The sequence below is a fragment of the Brachyhypopomus gauderio genome, chromosome 9, assembly GCF_052324685.1.
Source record: "Brachyhypopomus gauderio isolate BG-103 chromosome 9, BGAUD_0.2, whole genome shotgun sequence".
Classification (NCBI taxonomy): Eukaryota; Metazoa; Chordata; class Actinopteri; order Gymnotiformes; family Hypopomidae; genus Brachyhypopomus; species Brachyhypopomus gauderio.
In genome coordinates, this window is record NC_135219.1 from 1958131 (window position 1) to 1974600 (window position 16470).

The 16470-nt window shown below is 42.0% G+C and overlaps 1 protein-coding gene across 1 annotated transcript in view; it reads left to right on the forward strand.

Annotated features, from left to right (window-relative positions):
* Positions 1–331: 331 nt before the first annotated feature.
* LOC143523616 (E3 ubiquitin/ISG15 ligase TRIM25-like) overlaps positions 332–16470 on the forward strand; it is a 30531-nt gene continuing 14392 nt past the window's right edge. Inside the window, exon 1 of the mRNA XM_077018174.1 lies at positions 332–922. Within this exon, the coding sequence (XP_076874289.1) occupies positions 332–922 (591 nt within the window). The remainder of the gene's footprint in view (positions 923–16470) is intronic.

Below are 16470 nucleotides of genomic sequence, written 5' to 3' on the forward strand. Positions count from 1 at the left end.
AAGTTGTACCATGTATTTTGGGGTCTGTAAAAGAAATCAACATGGATGTGTACATGTGCATAGCTTTAAAACATATTTGACTTTAGAATGATTTGTGTACATGACGTCTAGATCACAAGACACCTGCGCGTTTTGTAGTGTTCATGTTATCGAGTTAACTGCACTCTCTCTGTTGATTTAACTTAATTTGAAACTGATTACAATGTTCTGTTTCGTGTCTTACAACTTTGCTCCTCCCTCAATAGCAGAACCAGGAAGTCACCTGTACTCACTTAAGGGGAAGCGAAACTGATGTCAGCGTGTTGCTCTCTCAGTGTAGACGTGTAGGAAAATGGCAGTGGCCAATATCTCAATAGATCACGATCAGTTCAGCTGTCCAATCTGTCTGGATCTACTGAAGGATCCAGCTGCTATTCCCTGTGGACACAGTTTCTGTATGAAATGTATTAATGGCTGCTGGGATCAGGGTGATCAGACTGGAGTCTACAGCTGCCCCCAGTGCAGAGAGACCTTCACTCCAAGGCCTGTTCTACGCAGGAACAACATGCTGGCTGAAGTGGTGGAGAAACTGAAGAAGACTGAACTCCAACCTTCTTCTCCTTCTCACTGTTACGCTGGACCTGGAGATGTGGAGTGTGATTTCTGCACTGGGACAAAACTCAAAGCCATCAAGTCCTGTCTGGTGTGCATGGTTTCTCTTTGTGAAACACATCTTCAACCTCACTTAGATGTTCCTGCTTTGAAGAAGCACAAGCTGGTCAAAGCCTCCACGCAGCTACAAGAGAAGATCTGTCCTCAACATGATAAACTGATTGAGATCTACTGTCGTACTGACCAGAGCTGCATCTGTTATTTGTGTATGATGAATGAACACAAAGATCATGATACAGTCTCAGCTGCAGCAGAAAGAACCCAGAAACAGGTCAGAACTATCATTTATTTCCCAATGATAAAATCATTTATAAACTCTACAGCAAAATGTTCTTACTAACCCAGTGTCAGTGTCAGGTGCATATTCTAAGATAAACTGGTAATGGTTTTAAAGCTGAATGTATTTTTTTAATTAATTTCAAAAGTACAGCCATTGTGGATGAAGCTGTATCAAAAATGTTCTTCAGCCACAGTTGTGGACAGACATCTGTGACGTACTAGGCGTTGTGAAGCTACAACAGGGCGGATGCAAATGTAGAGTAGAGTGAGGTTTATTCAGGGCAAATCCATAAACGGAGTCATGTTCACGGTTTATGTCCATTAAGCCAACACGGACATTCACAATATTAAAAACAAAAGGAAATAAACAATAAACTAAAAATACCAAATGGGCTGCACAGATGAACAACAACTAGAAAGATTCACAACTTAATTATCACAATAACCAGCAAAGACCGAGACAAAACACAGGGTTTAAATTCACGGGAGAAGAAAAGGGAATGACCAAGACACAGCTGGAGACAATGATTAGAGGGCGGAGTTACAGATGACAGGGGCGTGGAAGGAGAACACACGGGAAAACCAAACATGAGCACATGGCCAAATCAAAACAAAGCAGTGACTGTCAGGGCTGACTCCAGTGCAATTCCTCCGGCTACCACTAGGACCACCCACGGGTCTGTTCCAGGCTGTTCCAGGCACAGTCCTCGCAGTTAGCAGTGATCTGTTGCAGCTGTTTTCTTCCCTACTTTAGGGAGAGAGTTGTAGCAGGTCACTGCTGAATAGTTTGGTTGTGTTTGGTGTTTTGTCATCATTCTCCTTCTCTCTCTGACTCTTTGCTCATTCGATAACTTACCTCCTGTGCCGCTTCCTGGCCTCCCTCAAGTTTTCCTCCCACCAGAGAAGGGTTTTTTGCAGAGTTGTATAATCCAGGTTCAGAAAGTAAAAGTCCTCACCAGGATTTTGCTCAAGCTTGCTAGATTTTCTAATTAGTGCAATCCAGGTAAAATTAGTGGAATCAACCCAATCTAAGAAGCCTGAACAAAATCCTGGTGAGGACTTTTACTTTCTGAACCTGGATTATACAACTCTGGTTTTTTGTGGCATTTGCGTGCCAGCCCTGTCTCTTTTACCGTGGTGGATTCTGATTCTGCTGCGTCACAGTGATGGGGAGACAGAGGAGGGGATAAATCATCCCGGGCATTGTAAGGCCCACGGGCCACATCCAGCCATCTGACTATGACTCTCTGACTGGCCCTTCTGAGATCATTGATAAGTTAAAAGTAAATGAGTGACTGACACCTTTTACACTGTCATAAGTGCATGGAATGAAACTTCACTGCTTTTATTTTGAAGGCAGCTGTTTAGTGTTTAAATCTGTGTCTGTACGGTAAGTTTATTCATGCACCTTCACGCAATTGTCGGCAAATGTGTTGGGCAGCTTTCAAGAAATTAGCTCTTCCCTCTATATATCAGCTAACAGTAAAAAAAAGAATGATTGATACAGAATGCAGTTGTTAACAAGGAATGGACTTCTAAATATTTACTGAAGTAATATGTAAAGTTTTGTGCTTAGTTTGTGGAGAACAGTTGGCGGTTAAAGAGAAATACAAGAACTAGACTGCATAACCCACACAGGCATCTGAAAGTTTGTTAGCGAAACTGCAAAGACAGCAGGATGTTTTACAGAGCTGCACTCGTCCAGTGATGTAGCAGTCAGGACCAGCTGTGTGATATCACAACACTTCAAGGAACAGTAAGACATTCTCTGATGGGGAGGTTGTCCAAGAATGTTTGGTGGTCTTTGTAGTACTAATTTGTCCTGAGAAAAAGGAAGTGTCTGCAAACGTGTCCCTCTCCAGGCGAAACGCAACAAAACAGATCGAGGGGACTGTTGTAGGATAGCCGAACGGCGTTTGCAAAAACTGAAAAACAGAACCGGAAGTTCCACCATACCATATTTAGTCCACTGTGTAGAGTGCCTTGGATTGCACAAACCGTAATAAAGAATGCACAAAAAAAAAAAAAAAATATAGCCGCAAGCGGCGATTGGCGGGTTCACACACAAATAGGCATATTTTGGCCTCAATAGGCAAAAGGAAGCCCAAAAGGTCCTTTAGACCTAAAAGTGAAAAGAAGCTGTTTGGGTTTGGCCAGTGTGTGCTCTACAGATAGTGTGTGATGACATCTGCGTGTGTCAGAAAGGGAGACACAGAAATAGCACATCTGGCTAGGGCTGCATCTATGTGAACAATATAGGAAGGCCTGCATGTGTCTATACATGATTGGGCCTGTATATTACCGACAGAGAGAGATTGAGGGAGCCAGAGACTATGCTTTGTTAATTCACTCCTTGCACACCTTGCACGCCTAACATGACTGCCCGTGTATTCAAAGTATGAATGTAGTCTGCAAAGCCTGGCATTACATGACTGACATGACTGGCATGACTGACATAACTGATATGACTGGCATGACTGAAATGACATCACTGGCATGATGAACAAAAGTAATATGACTGATATGACTGACATAACTGGAATGAGTGACATGACTGGCATGACTGTAATGACATGACTGATATGACTGACATGACTTATGTCTGACATGACTGGACTGACATGACTGACATGACTGGACTGACATGACTGTTATGACTGGACAGATATGCATACAAACTATACATACATTTAGGCAGAAGTGTGTGCGTGTGTGTGTGGTAGTGTATGTACTCAAACTATGACAACATATACTAATACATACATACATAAGTATACATAGAAACTATACATACATATAGGTATAAAGGTGTGTGTGTCTGTGTGTTTGTGTGAGAGAGAGACAAAAAAGAAGCCAAATATCAGTTTGTATAAGCATGTGTTAGTCACTGAGATATGGGTGGGTATGGCTAGGGAAGTGTCATTGTGAATGCTATAGGAAGGCCTGCTTGCGCCTGTATGTGTGTGTGCCTGGTTAATAGACACAGAGAGATCTAGGTAGCCAGAGCAATGTTTACTTAGGGCACAGAGATGGGAGGGGGAATGTGGGTGAGAGTGTGAGAGAGACTGAGAGTGTGAGTTTCAGCTTGCGTGCGTGTGAGAAGGAGAAGGTGACAGAGGGACTTTACATGCATTTTTATGCATTGTATATAATACTGCACTGTAGAGCCATACGATAACCGATTTAGATGAAACTTGACAAATTTGTTCAGGATGGGATTCTGAATGGGCTTATGCATTTTGGTCAGAATTGGGTAAAATATGAAAGAGCTTTAAGAATATGAATATTATATGTATCGATGCTGTCCATTAAAAAAATATTTAGCAGGTATAAGTGTCCTCAAATCCAAAATCTTTGGATTGTTTTTTGATTTCACACTCTGTAGAGTATTATAAGACTTTGCTTGACATGATAGTATGAAAATCCTAGGAGCAGTATGAAAAGTGATGATTTCAAACTATTATTAACTGTAAATAAACTGTGCATTTTTTAATAGGACATGTAATGGGAAAGTTGTTCGCATTACTGCAAGGAATCAAAAGAGTCCAATTGCATGTTTCCAAGTGGAATTATGTAGGGGATACACTTGCTTTTTTTGCAATAGCGCCCCCCAGTGGCCAATCGACACCCGGCTGGATTATGTCATAGGGGGCGTGCACTTGTCCACACCCAAGAGGTTTCGTGCAGATCGACCAATGGTAAGCCTGTCAAACGCGTGCCGATCACTGATTGGCCGATTACGTCAGCCATTTTGGAAGTATGGCATGTCTGCTTTAGGACCTGGTTTCCAGAGGCCCATAGATGATGTCTGTCAAGTTTCATGTGGATCGGCCAATCTGAGTGCATGGGGCAAATTTTTGCATGTTATAGCGCCCCCTAGCAGGTGAGGTATGGCAACCTCTGCGAGCTGCCCCAGACCCTCACAGGGAAGCTGTCTGTGAAGTGCCATCTCATTACATGCAAGTTTTCTTAAGTTAGAGCTCAAAATGCGCAAAATTTACTATTGAATTTACGCCCCCTCATTTGATTGGCTTATACTGACTAGGTAGTGAAGAAATTAGCATTTTTGTTGGATAGATTTTAAAGTTCAGACTCTTCTGAACGTTTTGATACCCCATATGTGCATGTATGTGAAAAATGTAGGGACTAGTTCGCGCTCAAAGATGTGTGCGATTTTGCACATTATGCAAATTAACTCGAAATCTAAGTGGGCGGAGCTAAAGGGTCCTAGAGGCTTTTTTGTTTGGTTTGAGCCAAGGAATCCATCAGAAGTGGAATTTCGTTTCTATGACCTACGGTGTAGGAGATATGGACCAAAACGCAAAATGCTGCGCTATAGCGCCACCATCAGGCCAATGTGGGTCATTGTCTGGGTTTCCCTCATTGCACCTCTGGTGCACCTGTCTGCCAAGTTTGGTGTTTCTGGGCCTTACGGTCTAGGCTGCAGTATGCGTTTTACAGCCTGAAAAATAATAATAATAAGAATATAGCCGCAAGCGGCGATTGGCGGGTTCACACACCAATAGGCATTTTGGCCTCAATAGGCAAAAGGAAGCCCAAAAGGTCCTTTAGACCTAAAAGTGAAAAGAAGCTGTTTGGGTTTGGCCAGTGTGTGCTCTACAGATAGAGTGTGATGACATCTGCGTGTGTCAGAAAGGGAGACACAAAAATAGCACATCTGGCTAGGGCTGCATCTATGTGAACAGCATAGGAAGGCCTGCACTTGTCTATACATGATTGGGCCTCTATATTACTGACAGAGAGAGATTGAGGACCCCAGAGACTATGCTTTGTTATTTCACTCCTTGTACACCTAGCACGCCTAACATGACTGCCCGTGTATTCAAAGTATGAATGTAGTCTGCAAAGCCTGGCATTACATGACTGGCATGACTGACATAACTGATATGACTGGCATGACTGAAATGACATCACTGGCATGATGAACAAAAGTAACATGACTGATATGACTGACATGACTTATGTCTGACATGACTGGACTGACATGACTGATATGACTGGACTGAAATGACTGACATGACTAGACTGACATGACTGTTATGACTGGACAGATATGCATACAAACTATACATACATTTAGGTAGAAGTGTGTGTGTGTGTGTGTGTGTGGTAGTGTATGTACTCAAACTATGACAACATATACTAATACATACATACATAAGTATACATAGAAACTATACATACATATAGGTATAAAGGTGTGTGTGTCTGTGTGTTTGTGAGAGAGAGACAAAAAGAAGCCAAATATCAGTTTGTATAAGCATGTGTTAGTCACTGAGATATGGGTGGGTATGGCTAGGGAAGTGTCATTGTGAATGCTATGGGAAGGCCTGCTTGCGCCTGTATGTGTGTGTGCCTGGTTAATAGACACAGAGAGATCTAGGTAGCCAGAGCAATGTTTACTTAGGGCACAGAGATGGGAGGGGGAATGTGGGTGAGAGTGTGAGAGAGACTGAGAGTGTGAGTTTCAGCTTGCGTGCGTGTGAGAAGGAGAAGGTGACAGAGGGACTTTACATGCATTCTTATGCATTGTATATAATACTGCACTGTAGAGCCATACGATAACCGATTTAGATGAAACTTGACAAATTTGTTCAGGATGGGATTCTGAATGGGCTTGTGCATTTTGGTCAGAATTGGGTAAAATATGAAAGAGCTTTAAGAATATGAATATTATATGTATCGATGCTGTCCATTAAAAAAATATTTAGCAGGTATAAGTGTCCTCAAATCCAAAATCTTTGGATTGTTTTTTGATTTCACACTCTGTAGAGTATTATAAGACTTTGCTTGACATGATAGTATGAAAATCCTAGGAGCAGTATGAAAAGTGATGATTTCAAACTATTATTAACTGTAAATAAACTGTGCATTTTTTAATAGGACATGTAATGGGAAAGTTGTTCGCATTACTGCAAGGAATCAAAAGAGTCCAATTGCATGTTCCCAAGTGGAATTATGTAGGGGATATACTTGCTTTTTTTGCAATAGCGCCCCCCAGTGGCCAATCGACACCCGGCTGGATTATGTCATAGGGGGCGTGCCCTTGTCCACACCCAAGAGGTTTTGTGCAGATCGACCAATGGTAAGCCTGTCAAACGCGTGCCGATCACTGATTGGCCGATTACGTCAGCCATTTTGGAAGTATGGCATGTCTGCTTTAGGACCTGGTTCCCAGAGGCCCATAGATGATGTCTGCCAAGTTTCATGTGGATCGGCCAATCTGAGTGCATGGGGCAAATTTTTGCATGTTATAGCGCCCCCTAGCAGGTGAGGTATGGCAACCTCTGCGAGCTGCCCCAGACCCTCACAGGGAAGCTGTCTGTGAAGTGCCATCTCATTACATGCAAGTTTTCTTAAGTTAGAGCTCCATATGTGCAAAATTTACTATTGAATTTACGCCCCCTCATTTGATTGGCTTATACTGACTAGGTAGAGAAGAAATTAGCATTTTTGTTGGATACATTTTAAAGTTCAGACTCTTCTGAACGTTTTGATACCACATATGTGCATGTATGTGAAAAATCCAGGGACTAGTTCGCGCTCAAAGATGTGTGTGATTTTGCACATTATGCAAATTAACTCGAAATCTAAGTGGGCGGAGCTAAAGGGTCCTAGAGGCTTTTTTGTTTGGTTTGAGCCAAGGAATCCATCAGAAGTGGAATTTCGTTTCTATGACCTACGGTGTAGGAGATATGGACCAAAACGCAAAATGCTGCGCTATAGCGCCACCATCAGGCCAATGTGGGTCATTGTCTGGGTTTCCCTCATTGCACCTCTGGTGCACCTGTCTGACAAGTTTGGTGTTTCTGGGCCTTACGGTCTAGGCTGCAGTATGCGTTTTACAGCCTGAAAAATAATAATAATAAGAAGAAAAACTCGAGCAATTACAATAGGGTTCCCACACTATGTGTGTGAACCCTAAATATAGCCGCAAGCGGCGATTGGCGGGTTCACACACCAATAGGCATTTTGGCCTCAATAGGCAAAAGGAAGCCCAAAAGGTCCTTTAGACCTAAAAGTGAAAAAAAAGCTGTTTGGGTTTGGCCAGTGTGTGCTCTACAGATGTAGAGTGTGATGACATCTGCGTGTGTCAGAAAGGGAGACACAAAAATAGCACATCTGGCTAGAGCTGCATCTATGTGAACAGTATAGGAAGGCCTGCACTTGTCTATACATGATTGGGCCTCTATATTACTGACAGAGAGAGATTGAGGGAGCCAGAGACTATGCTTTGTTATTTCACTCCTTGCACACGTAGCACGCCTAACATGACTGCCTGTGTATTCAAAGTATGAATGTAGTCTGCAAAGCCTGGCATGACTGACATGACTGGCATTACTGACATAACTGATATGACTGGCATGACTGGAATGACATCTCTGGCATGACGAACAAAATTAACATGACTGATATGACTGACATAACTGGCATGATTAATGATTTGAAGATTTGACTGACATGACTGATAGGACTGATATGACTGGACTGAAATGATTGGCATGACATGACTTACATGACTGGCAGAACATGACTGATATAACTGACATGACTGGACTGGCATGTCTGATATGACTGACATCACTGGTATGACTGACATATACTATACATATACTATAGATATGCATACAAACTATACATACATTTAGGTAGAAGTGTGTGTGTGTGTGTGTGTGTGTGTGTGTGTGTGTGTGTGGTAGTATATGTATTCAAACTATGACAACATATACTAATACATACATACATAAATATACATAGAAACTATACATACATATAGGTATAAAGGTGTGTGTGTCTGTGTGTTTGTGTGAGAGAGAGAGACAAAAAAGAAGCCAAATATCAGTTTGTATGAGCATGTGTTAGTCACTGAGATATGGGTGGGTATGGCTAGGGAAGTGTCATTGTGAATGCTATAGGAAGGCCTGCTTGCGCCTGTATGTGTGTGTGCCTGGTTCATAGACACAGAGAGATCTAGGTAGCCAGAGCAATGTTTACTTAGGGCACAGAGATGGGAGGGGGAATGTGGGTGAGAGTGTGAGAGAGACTGAGAGTGTGAGTTTCAGGCTGCGTGCGTGTGAGAAGGAGAAGGTGACAGAGGGACTTTACATGCATTCTTATGCATTGTATATAATACTGCACTGTAGAGCCATACGATAACCGATTTAGATTAAACTTGACAAATTTGTTCAGGATGGGATTCTGAATGGGCTTGTGCATTTTGGTCAGAATTGGGTAAAATATGAAAGAGCTTTAAGAATATGAATATTATATGTATCGATGCTGTCCATAAAAAAAATATTTAGCAGGTATAAGTGTCCTCAAATCCAAAATCTTTGGATTGTTTTTTGATTTCACACTCTGTAGAGTATTATAAGACTTTGCTTGACATGATAGTATGAAAATCCTAGGAGGAGTATGAAAAGTGATGATTTCAAACTATTATTAACTGTAAATAAACTGTGCATTTTTTAATAGGACATGTAATGGGAAAGTTGTTCGCACTACTGCAAGGAATCAAAAGAGTCCAATTGCATGTTCCCAAGTGGAATTATGTAGGGGATACACTTGCTTTTTTTGCAATAGCGCCCCCCAGTGGCCAATCGACACCCGGCTGGATTATGTCATAGGGGGCGTGCACTTGTCCACACCCAAGAGGTTTCGTGCAGATCGACAAATTGTAAGCCTGTCAAACGCGTGCCGATCACTGATTGGCCGATTACGTCAGCCATTTTGGAAGTATGGCATGTCTGCTTTAGGACCTGGTTTCCAGAAGCCCATAGATGATGTCTGTCAAGTTTCATGTGGATCGGCCAATCTGAGTGCATGGGGCAAATTTTTGCATGTTATAGCGCCCCCTAGCAGGTGAGGTATGGCAACCTCTGCGAGCTGCCCCAGACCCTCACAGGGAAGCTGTCTGTGAAGTGCCATCTCATTACATGCAAGTTTTCTTAAGTTAGAGCTCCATATGCGCAAAATTTACTATTGAATTTACGCCCCCTCATTTGATTGGCTTATACTGACTAGGTAGTGAAGAAATTAGCATTTTTGTTGGATACATTTTAAAGTTCAGACTCTTCTGAACGTTTTGATACCACATATGTGCATGTATGTGAAAAATCCAGGGACTAGTTCGCGCTCAAATATGTGTGTGATTTTGCACATTATGCAAATTAACTCGAAATCTAAGTGGGCGGAGCTTAATGGTTGTATATTAATTGTCCTATTGAATTTAGTCAAGGAATGTATAGGAACTGGAATTTTGGTTCTAGGACTTACGGTGTAGGAGATATGGACAAAACGTCAATATGGTCTGCTATAGCGCCACCATCAGGCCAATTTGGGTCCCTGTATGGGAATCTGGTCCTTGGAGTTAACTGAACCTTTTTGCCAAGTTTGGGGTTTCTAGGCATTACGGTCTAGGCTGCACAATACGTTTTAGGTCAAAAAATGGGACAAAGAATAATAAGAAAGAAAAATTCTAACAATTACAATAGGGTTCCCACACTATGTGTGTGTGAACCCTAAATATAGCCGCAAGCGGCGATTGGCGGGTTCACACACCAATAGGCATTTTGGCCTCAATAGGCAAAAGGAAGCCCAAAAGGTCCTTTAGACCTAAAAGTGAAAAAAAGCTGTTTGGGTTTGGCCAGTGTGTGCTCTACAGATGTAGAGTGTGATGACATCTGTGTGTGTCAGAAAGGGAGACACAAAAATAGCACATCTGGCTATGGCTGCATCTATGTGAACAGTATAGGAAGGCCTGCACTTGTCTATACATGATTGGGCCTGTATATTACTGACAGAGAGAGATTGAGGGAGCCAGAGACTATGCTTTGTTATTTCACTCCTTGTACACGTAGCACACCTAACATGACTGCCTGTGTATTCAAAGTATGAATGTAGTCTGCAAAGCCTGGCATGACTGACATGACTGGCATTACTGACATAACTGATATGACTGGCATGACTGGAATGACATCACTGGCATGACGAACAAAATTAACATGACTGATATGACTGACATAACTGGCATGACTGTAATGATTTGAAGATTTGACTGACATGACTGGACTGACATGACTGATAGGACTGACATGACTTACATGACTGGCAGAACATGACTGGCATCACTGACATGACTGATATAACTGACATGACTGGACTGGCATGTCTGATATGACTGACATCACTGGTATGACTGACATATACTATACATATACTATAGATATGCATACAAACTATACATACATTTAGGTAGAAGTGTGTGTGTGTGTGTGTGTGTGTGTGTGTGTGTGTGTGTGTGTGGTAGTATATGTATTCAAACTATGACAACATATACTAATACATACATACATAAGTATACATAGAAACTATACATACATATAGGTATAAAGGTGTGTGTGTCTGTGTGTTTGTGTGAGAGAGAGAGACAAAAAAGAAGCCAAATATCAGTTTGTATGAGCATGTGTTAGTCACTGAGATATGGGTGGGTATGGCTAGGGAAGTGTCATTGTGAATGCTATAGGAAGGCCTGCTTGCGCCTGTATGTGTGTGTGCCTGGTTAATAGACACAGAGAGATCTAGGTAGCCAGAGCAATGTTTACTTAGGGCACAGAGATGGGAGGGGGAATGTGGGTGAGAGTGTGAGAGAGCCTGAGAGTGTGAGTTTCAGCCTGCGTGCGTGTGAGAAGGAGAAGGTGACAGAGGGACTTTACATGCATTTTTATCCACTGTATATAATACTGCACTGTAGAGCCATACGATAACCGATTTAGATGAAACTTGACAAATTTGTTCAGGATGGGATTCTGAATGGGCTTGTGCATTTTGGTCAGAATTGGATAAAATATGAAAGAGCTTCAAGAATATGAATATTATATGTATCGATGCTATCCGTTAAAAAAATATTTAGCAGGTATACGTGTCCTCAAATTCAAAATCTTTGGATTGTTTTTTGATTTCACACTCTGTAGAGTATTATAAGACTTTGCTTGACATGATAGTATGAAAATCCTAGGAGGAGTATGAAAAGTGATGATTTCAAACTATTAATAACTGTAAATAAACTGCATTTTTTAATAGGACATGTAATGGGAAAGTTGTTCGCACTACTGCAAGGAATCAAAATAGTCTAATTGCATGTTCCCAAGTGGAATTATGTAGGGGATATACTTGCTTTATTTGCAATAGCGCCCCCCAGTGGCCAATCGACACCCGGCTGGATTATGTCATAGGGGGTGTGCACTTGTCCACACCCAAGAGGTTTCGTGCATATCGACCAATGGTAAGCCTGTCAAACGCGTGCCGATCACTGATTGGCCGATTACGTCAGCCATTTTGGAAGTATGGCATGTCTGCTTTAGGACCTGGTTCCCAGAGGCCCATAGATGATGTCTGCCAAGTTTCATGTGAATCAGCCAATCTGAGTGCATGGGGCAAATTTTTGCATGTTATAGCGCCCCCTAGCAGGTGAGGTATGGCAACCTCTGCGAGCTGCCCCAGACCCTCAGAGGGAAGCTGTCTGTGAAGTGTCATCTCATTGCATGCAAGTTTTCTGCAGTTAGAGCTTCATATGCGCAAAATTTACTATTGAGTTTACACCCTCTCATTTGATTGGCTTATACTGACTAGGGAGTGATGAAATTAGCATTTTTGCTGGATAGATTTTAAAGTTCAGACTCTTCTGAACGTTTTGATACCACATATGTGCATGTATGTGAAAAATCCAGGGACAAGTTTGGGCTCAAAGATGTGTGCGATTTTGCACATTATGCAAATTAACTCGAAATCTAAGTGGGCGGAGCTAAAGGGTCCTTGAGGCTTTTTTGTTTGGTTTGAGCCAAGGAATCCATCAGAAGTGGAATTTCGTTTCTATGACCTACGGTGTAGGAGATGTGGACCAAAACACAAAATGCTGCGCTATAGCGCCACCATCAGGCCAATGTGGGTCATTGTCTGGGTTTCCCTCATTGCACCTCTGGTGCACCTGTCTGCCAAGTTTGGTGTTTCTGGGCCTTACGGTCTAGGCTACAGTATGCATTTTACAGCCTGAAAAATAATAATAATAAGAATATAGCCGCAAGCGGCGATAGGCGGGTTCACACACACAATAAGCAAAAGGAAGCCCAAAAGGTCCTTTAGACCTAAAAGTGAAAAGAAGCTGTTTGGGTTTGGCCAGTGTGTGCTCTACAGATAGTGTGTAATGACATCTGCATGTGTCAGAAAGGGAGACACAGAAACAGCACATCTGGCTAGGGCTGCATCTATGTGAACAATATAGGAAGGCCTGCATGTGTCTATACATGATTGGGCCTGTATATCACCGACAGAGAGAGATTGAGGGAGCCAGAGACTATGCTTTGTTAATTCACTCTTTACACACCTAGCATGCCTAACATGACTGCCCATGTATTCAAAGTATGAATGTAGTCTGCAAAGCCTGGCATTACATGACTGACATGACTGGCATGACTGGAATGACATCACTGCCATGGCGAACAAAATTAACATGACTGATATGACTGACATAACTGGCATGACTGTAATGATTTGATGATTTGACTGAAATGACTGATATGACTGGACTGAAATGATTGGCATGACATGACTTACATGACTGGCAGAACATGACTGGCATGTCTGATATGACTGACATCACTGGCATGACTTACACATACTATACATATACTATAGATATGCATACAAACTACATACATTTAGGTAGAAGTGTGTGTGTGTGTGTGTGTGTGTGTGTGTGTGTGTGTGTGTGTGGTAGTGTATGTACTCAAACTATGACAACATATACTAATACATACATACATAAGTTTACATAGAAACTATACATACATATAGGTATAAAGGTGTGTGTGTCTGTGTGTTTGTGTGAGAGAGAGAGACAAAAAAGAAGCCAAATATCAGTTTGTATGAGCATGTGTTAGTCACTGAGATATGGGTGGGTATGGCTAGGGAAGTGTCATTGTGAATGCTATAGGAAGGCCTGCTTGCGCCTGTATGTGTGTGCCCCTGGTTAATAGACACAGAGAGATCTAGGTAGCCAGAGCAATGTTTACTTAGGGCACAGAGATGGGAGGGGGAATGTGGGTGAGAGTGTGAGAGAGACTGAGAGTGTGAGTTTCAGCTTGCGTGCGTGTGAGAAGGAGAAGGTGACAGAGGGACTTTACATGCATTTTTATGCATTGTATATAATACTGCACTGTAGAGCCATACGATAACCGATTTAGATGAAACTTGACAAATTTGTTCAGGATGGGATTCTGAATGGGCTTGTGCATTTTGGTCAGAATTGGGTAAAATATGAAAGAGCTTTAAGAATATGAATATTATATGTATCGATGCTGTCCATTAAAAAAATATTTAGCAGGTATAAGTGTCCTCAAATCCAAAATCTTTGGATTGTTTTTTGATTTCACACTCTGTAGAGTATTATAAGACTTTGCTTGACATGATAGTATGAAAATCCTAGGAGGAGTATGAAAAGTGATGATTTCAAACTATTATTAACTGTAAATAAACTGTGCATTTTTTAATAGGACATGTAATGGGAAAGTTGTTCGCACTACTGCAAGGAATCAAAAGAGTCTAATTGCATGTTCCCAAGTGGAATTATGTAGGGGATATACTTGCTTTATTTGCAATAGCGCCCCCCAGTGGCCAATCGACACCCGGCTGGATTATGTCATAGGGGGTGTGCACTTTTCCACACCCAAGAGGTTTCGTGCAGATCGACCAATGGTAAGCCTGTCAAACGCGTGCCGATCACTGATTGGCCGATTACGTCAGCCATTTTGGAAGTATGGCATGTCTGTTTTAGGACCTGGTTCCCAGAGGCCCATAGATGATGTCTGCCAAGTTTCATGTGGATCGGCCAATCTGAGTGCATGGGGCAAATTTTTGCATGTTATAGCGCCCCCTAGCAGGTGAGGTATGGCAACCTCTGCGAGCTGCCCCAGACCCTCAGAGGGAAGCTGTCTGTGAAGTGTCATCTCATTGCATGCAAGTTTTCTGCAGTTAGAGCTTCATATGCGCAAAATTTACTATTGAGTTTACACCCTCTCATTTGATTGGCTTATACTGACTAGGTAGTGATGAAATTAGCATTTTTGCTGGATAGATTTTAAAGTTCAGACTCTTCTGAACGTTTTGATACCACATATGTGCATGTATGTGAAAAATCCAGGGACAAGTTTGGGCTCAAAGATGTGTGCGATTTTGCACATTATGCAAATTAACTCGAAATCTAAGTGGGCGGAGCTAAAGGGTCCTTGAGGCTTTTTTGTTTGGTTTGAGCCAAGGAATCCATCAGAAGTGGAATTTCGTTTCTATGACCTACGGTGTAGGAGATATGGACCAAAACACAAAATGCTGCGCTATAGCGCCACCATCAGGCCAATGTGGGTCATTGTCTGGGTTTCCCTCATTGCACCTCTGGTGCACCTGTCTGCCAAGTTTGGTGTTTCTGGGCCTTACGGTCTAGGCTGCAGTATGCGTTTTACAGCCTGAAAAATAATAATAATAAGAAAAACTCGAGCAATTACAATAGGGTTCCCACACTATGTGTGTGAACCCTAACTAGGGCTGCATCTATGTGAACAGTAAAGGAAGGCCTGCACTTGTCTATACATGATTGGGCCTCTATATTACAGACAGAGAGAGATTGAGGGAGCCAGAGACTATGTTTTGTTATTTCACTCCTTGTACACCTAGCACGCCTAACATGACTGCCCGTGTATTCAAAGTATGAATGTAGTCTGCAAAGCCTGGCATTACATGACTGACATGACTGGCATGACTGACATAACTGGCATGACTGTAATGATTTGATGATTTGACTGACATGACTGATATGACTGGACTGAAATGACTGATATGACTGGACTGAAATGATTGGCATGACTGACATGACTGATGTAACTGACATGACTGGCATTTCTGATATGACTGACATCACTGGCATGACTGACATATACTATACATATACTATAGATATGCATACAAACTTTACATACATTTAGGTAGTAGTGTGTGTGTGTGTGTGTGTGTGTGTGTGTGTGGTAGTGTATGTACTCAAACTATGACAATACATACATATAGGTATAAAGGTGTGTGTGTCTGTGTGTTTGTGTGAGAGAGAGACAAAAAAGAAGCCAAATATCAGTTTGTATGAGCATGTGTTAGTCACTGAGATATGGGTGGGTATGGCTAGGGAAGTGTCATTGTGAATGCTATAGGAAGGCCTGCTTGCGCCTGTATGTGTGTGTGCCTGGTTAATAGACACAGAGAGATCTAGGTAGCCAGAGCAATGTTTACTTAGGGCACAGAGATGGGAGGGGGAATGTGGGTGAGAGTGTGAGAGAGACTGAGTGTGTGTGTGAGTTTCAGCTTGCGTGCGTGTGAGAAGGAGAAGGTGACAGAGGGACTTTACATGCATTTTTATGCATTGTAAATAATACTGCACTGTAGAGCCATACGATAACCGATTTAGATGAAACTTGACAAATT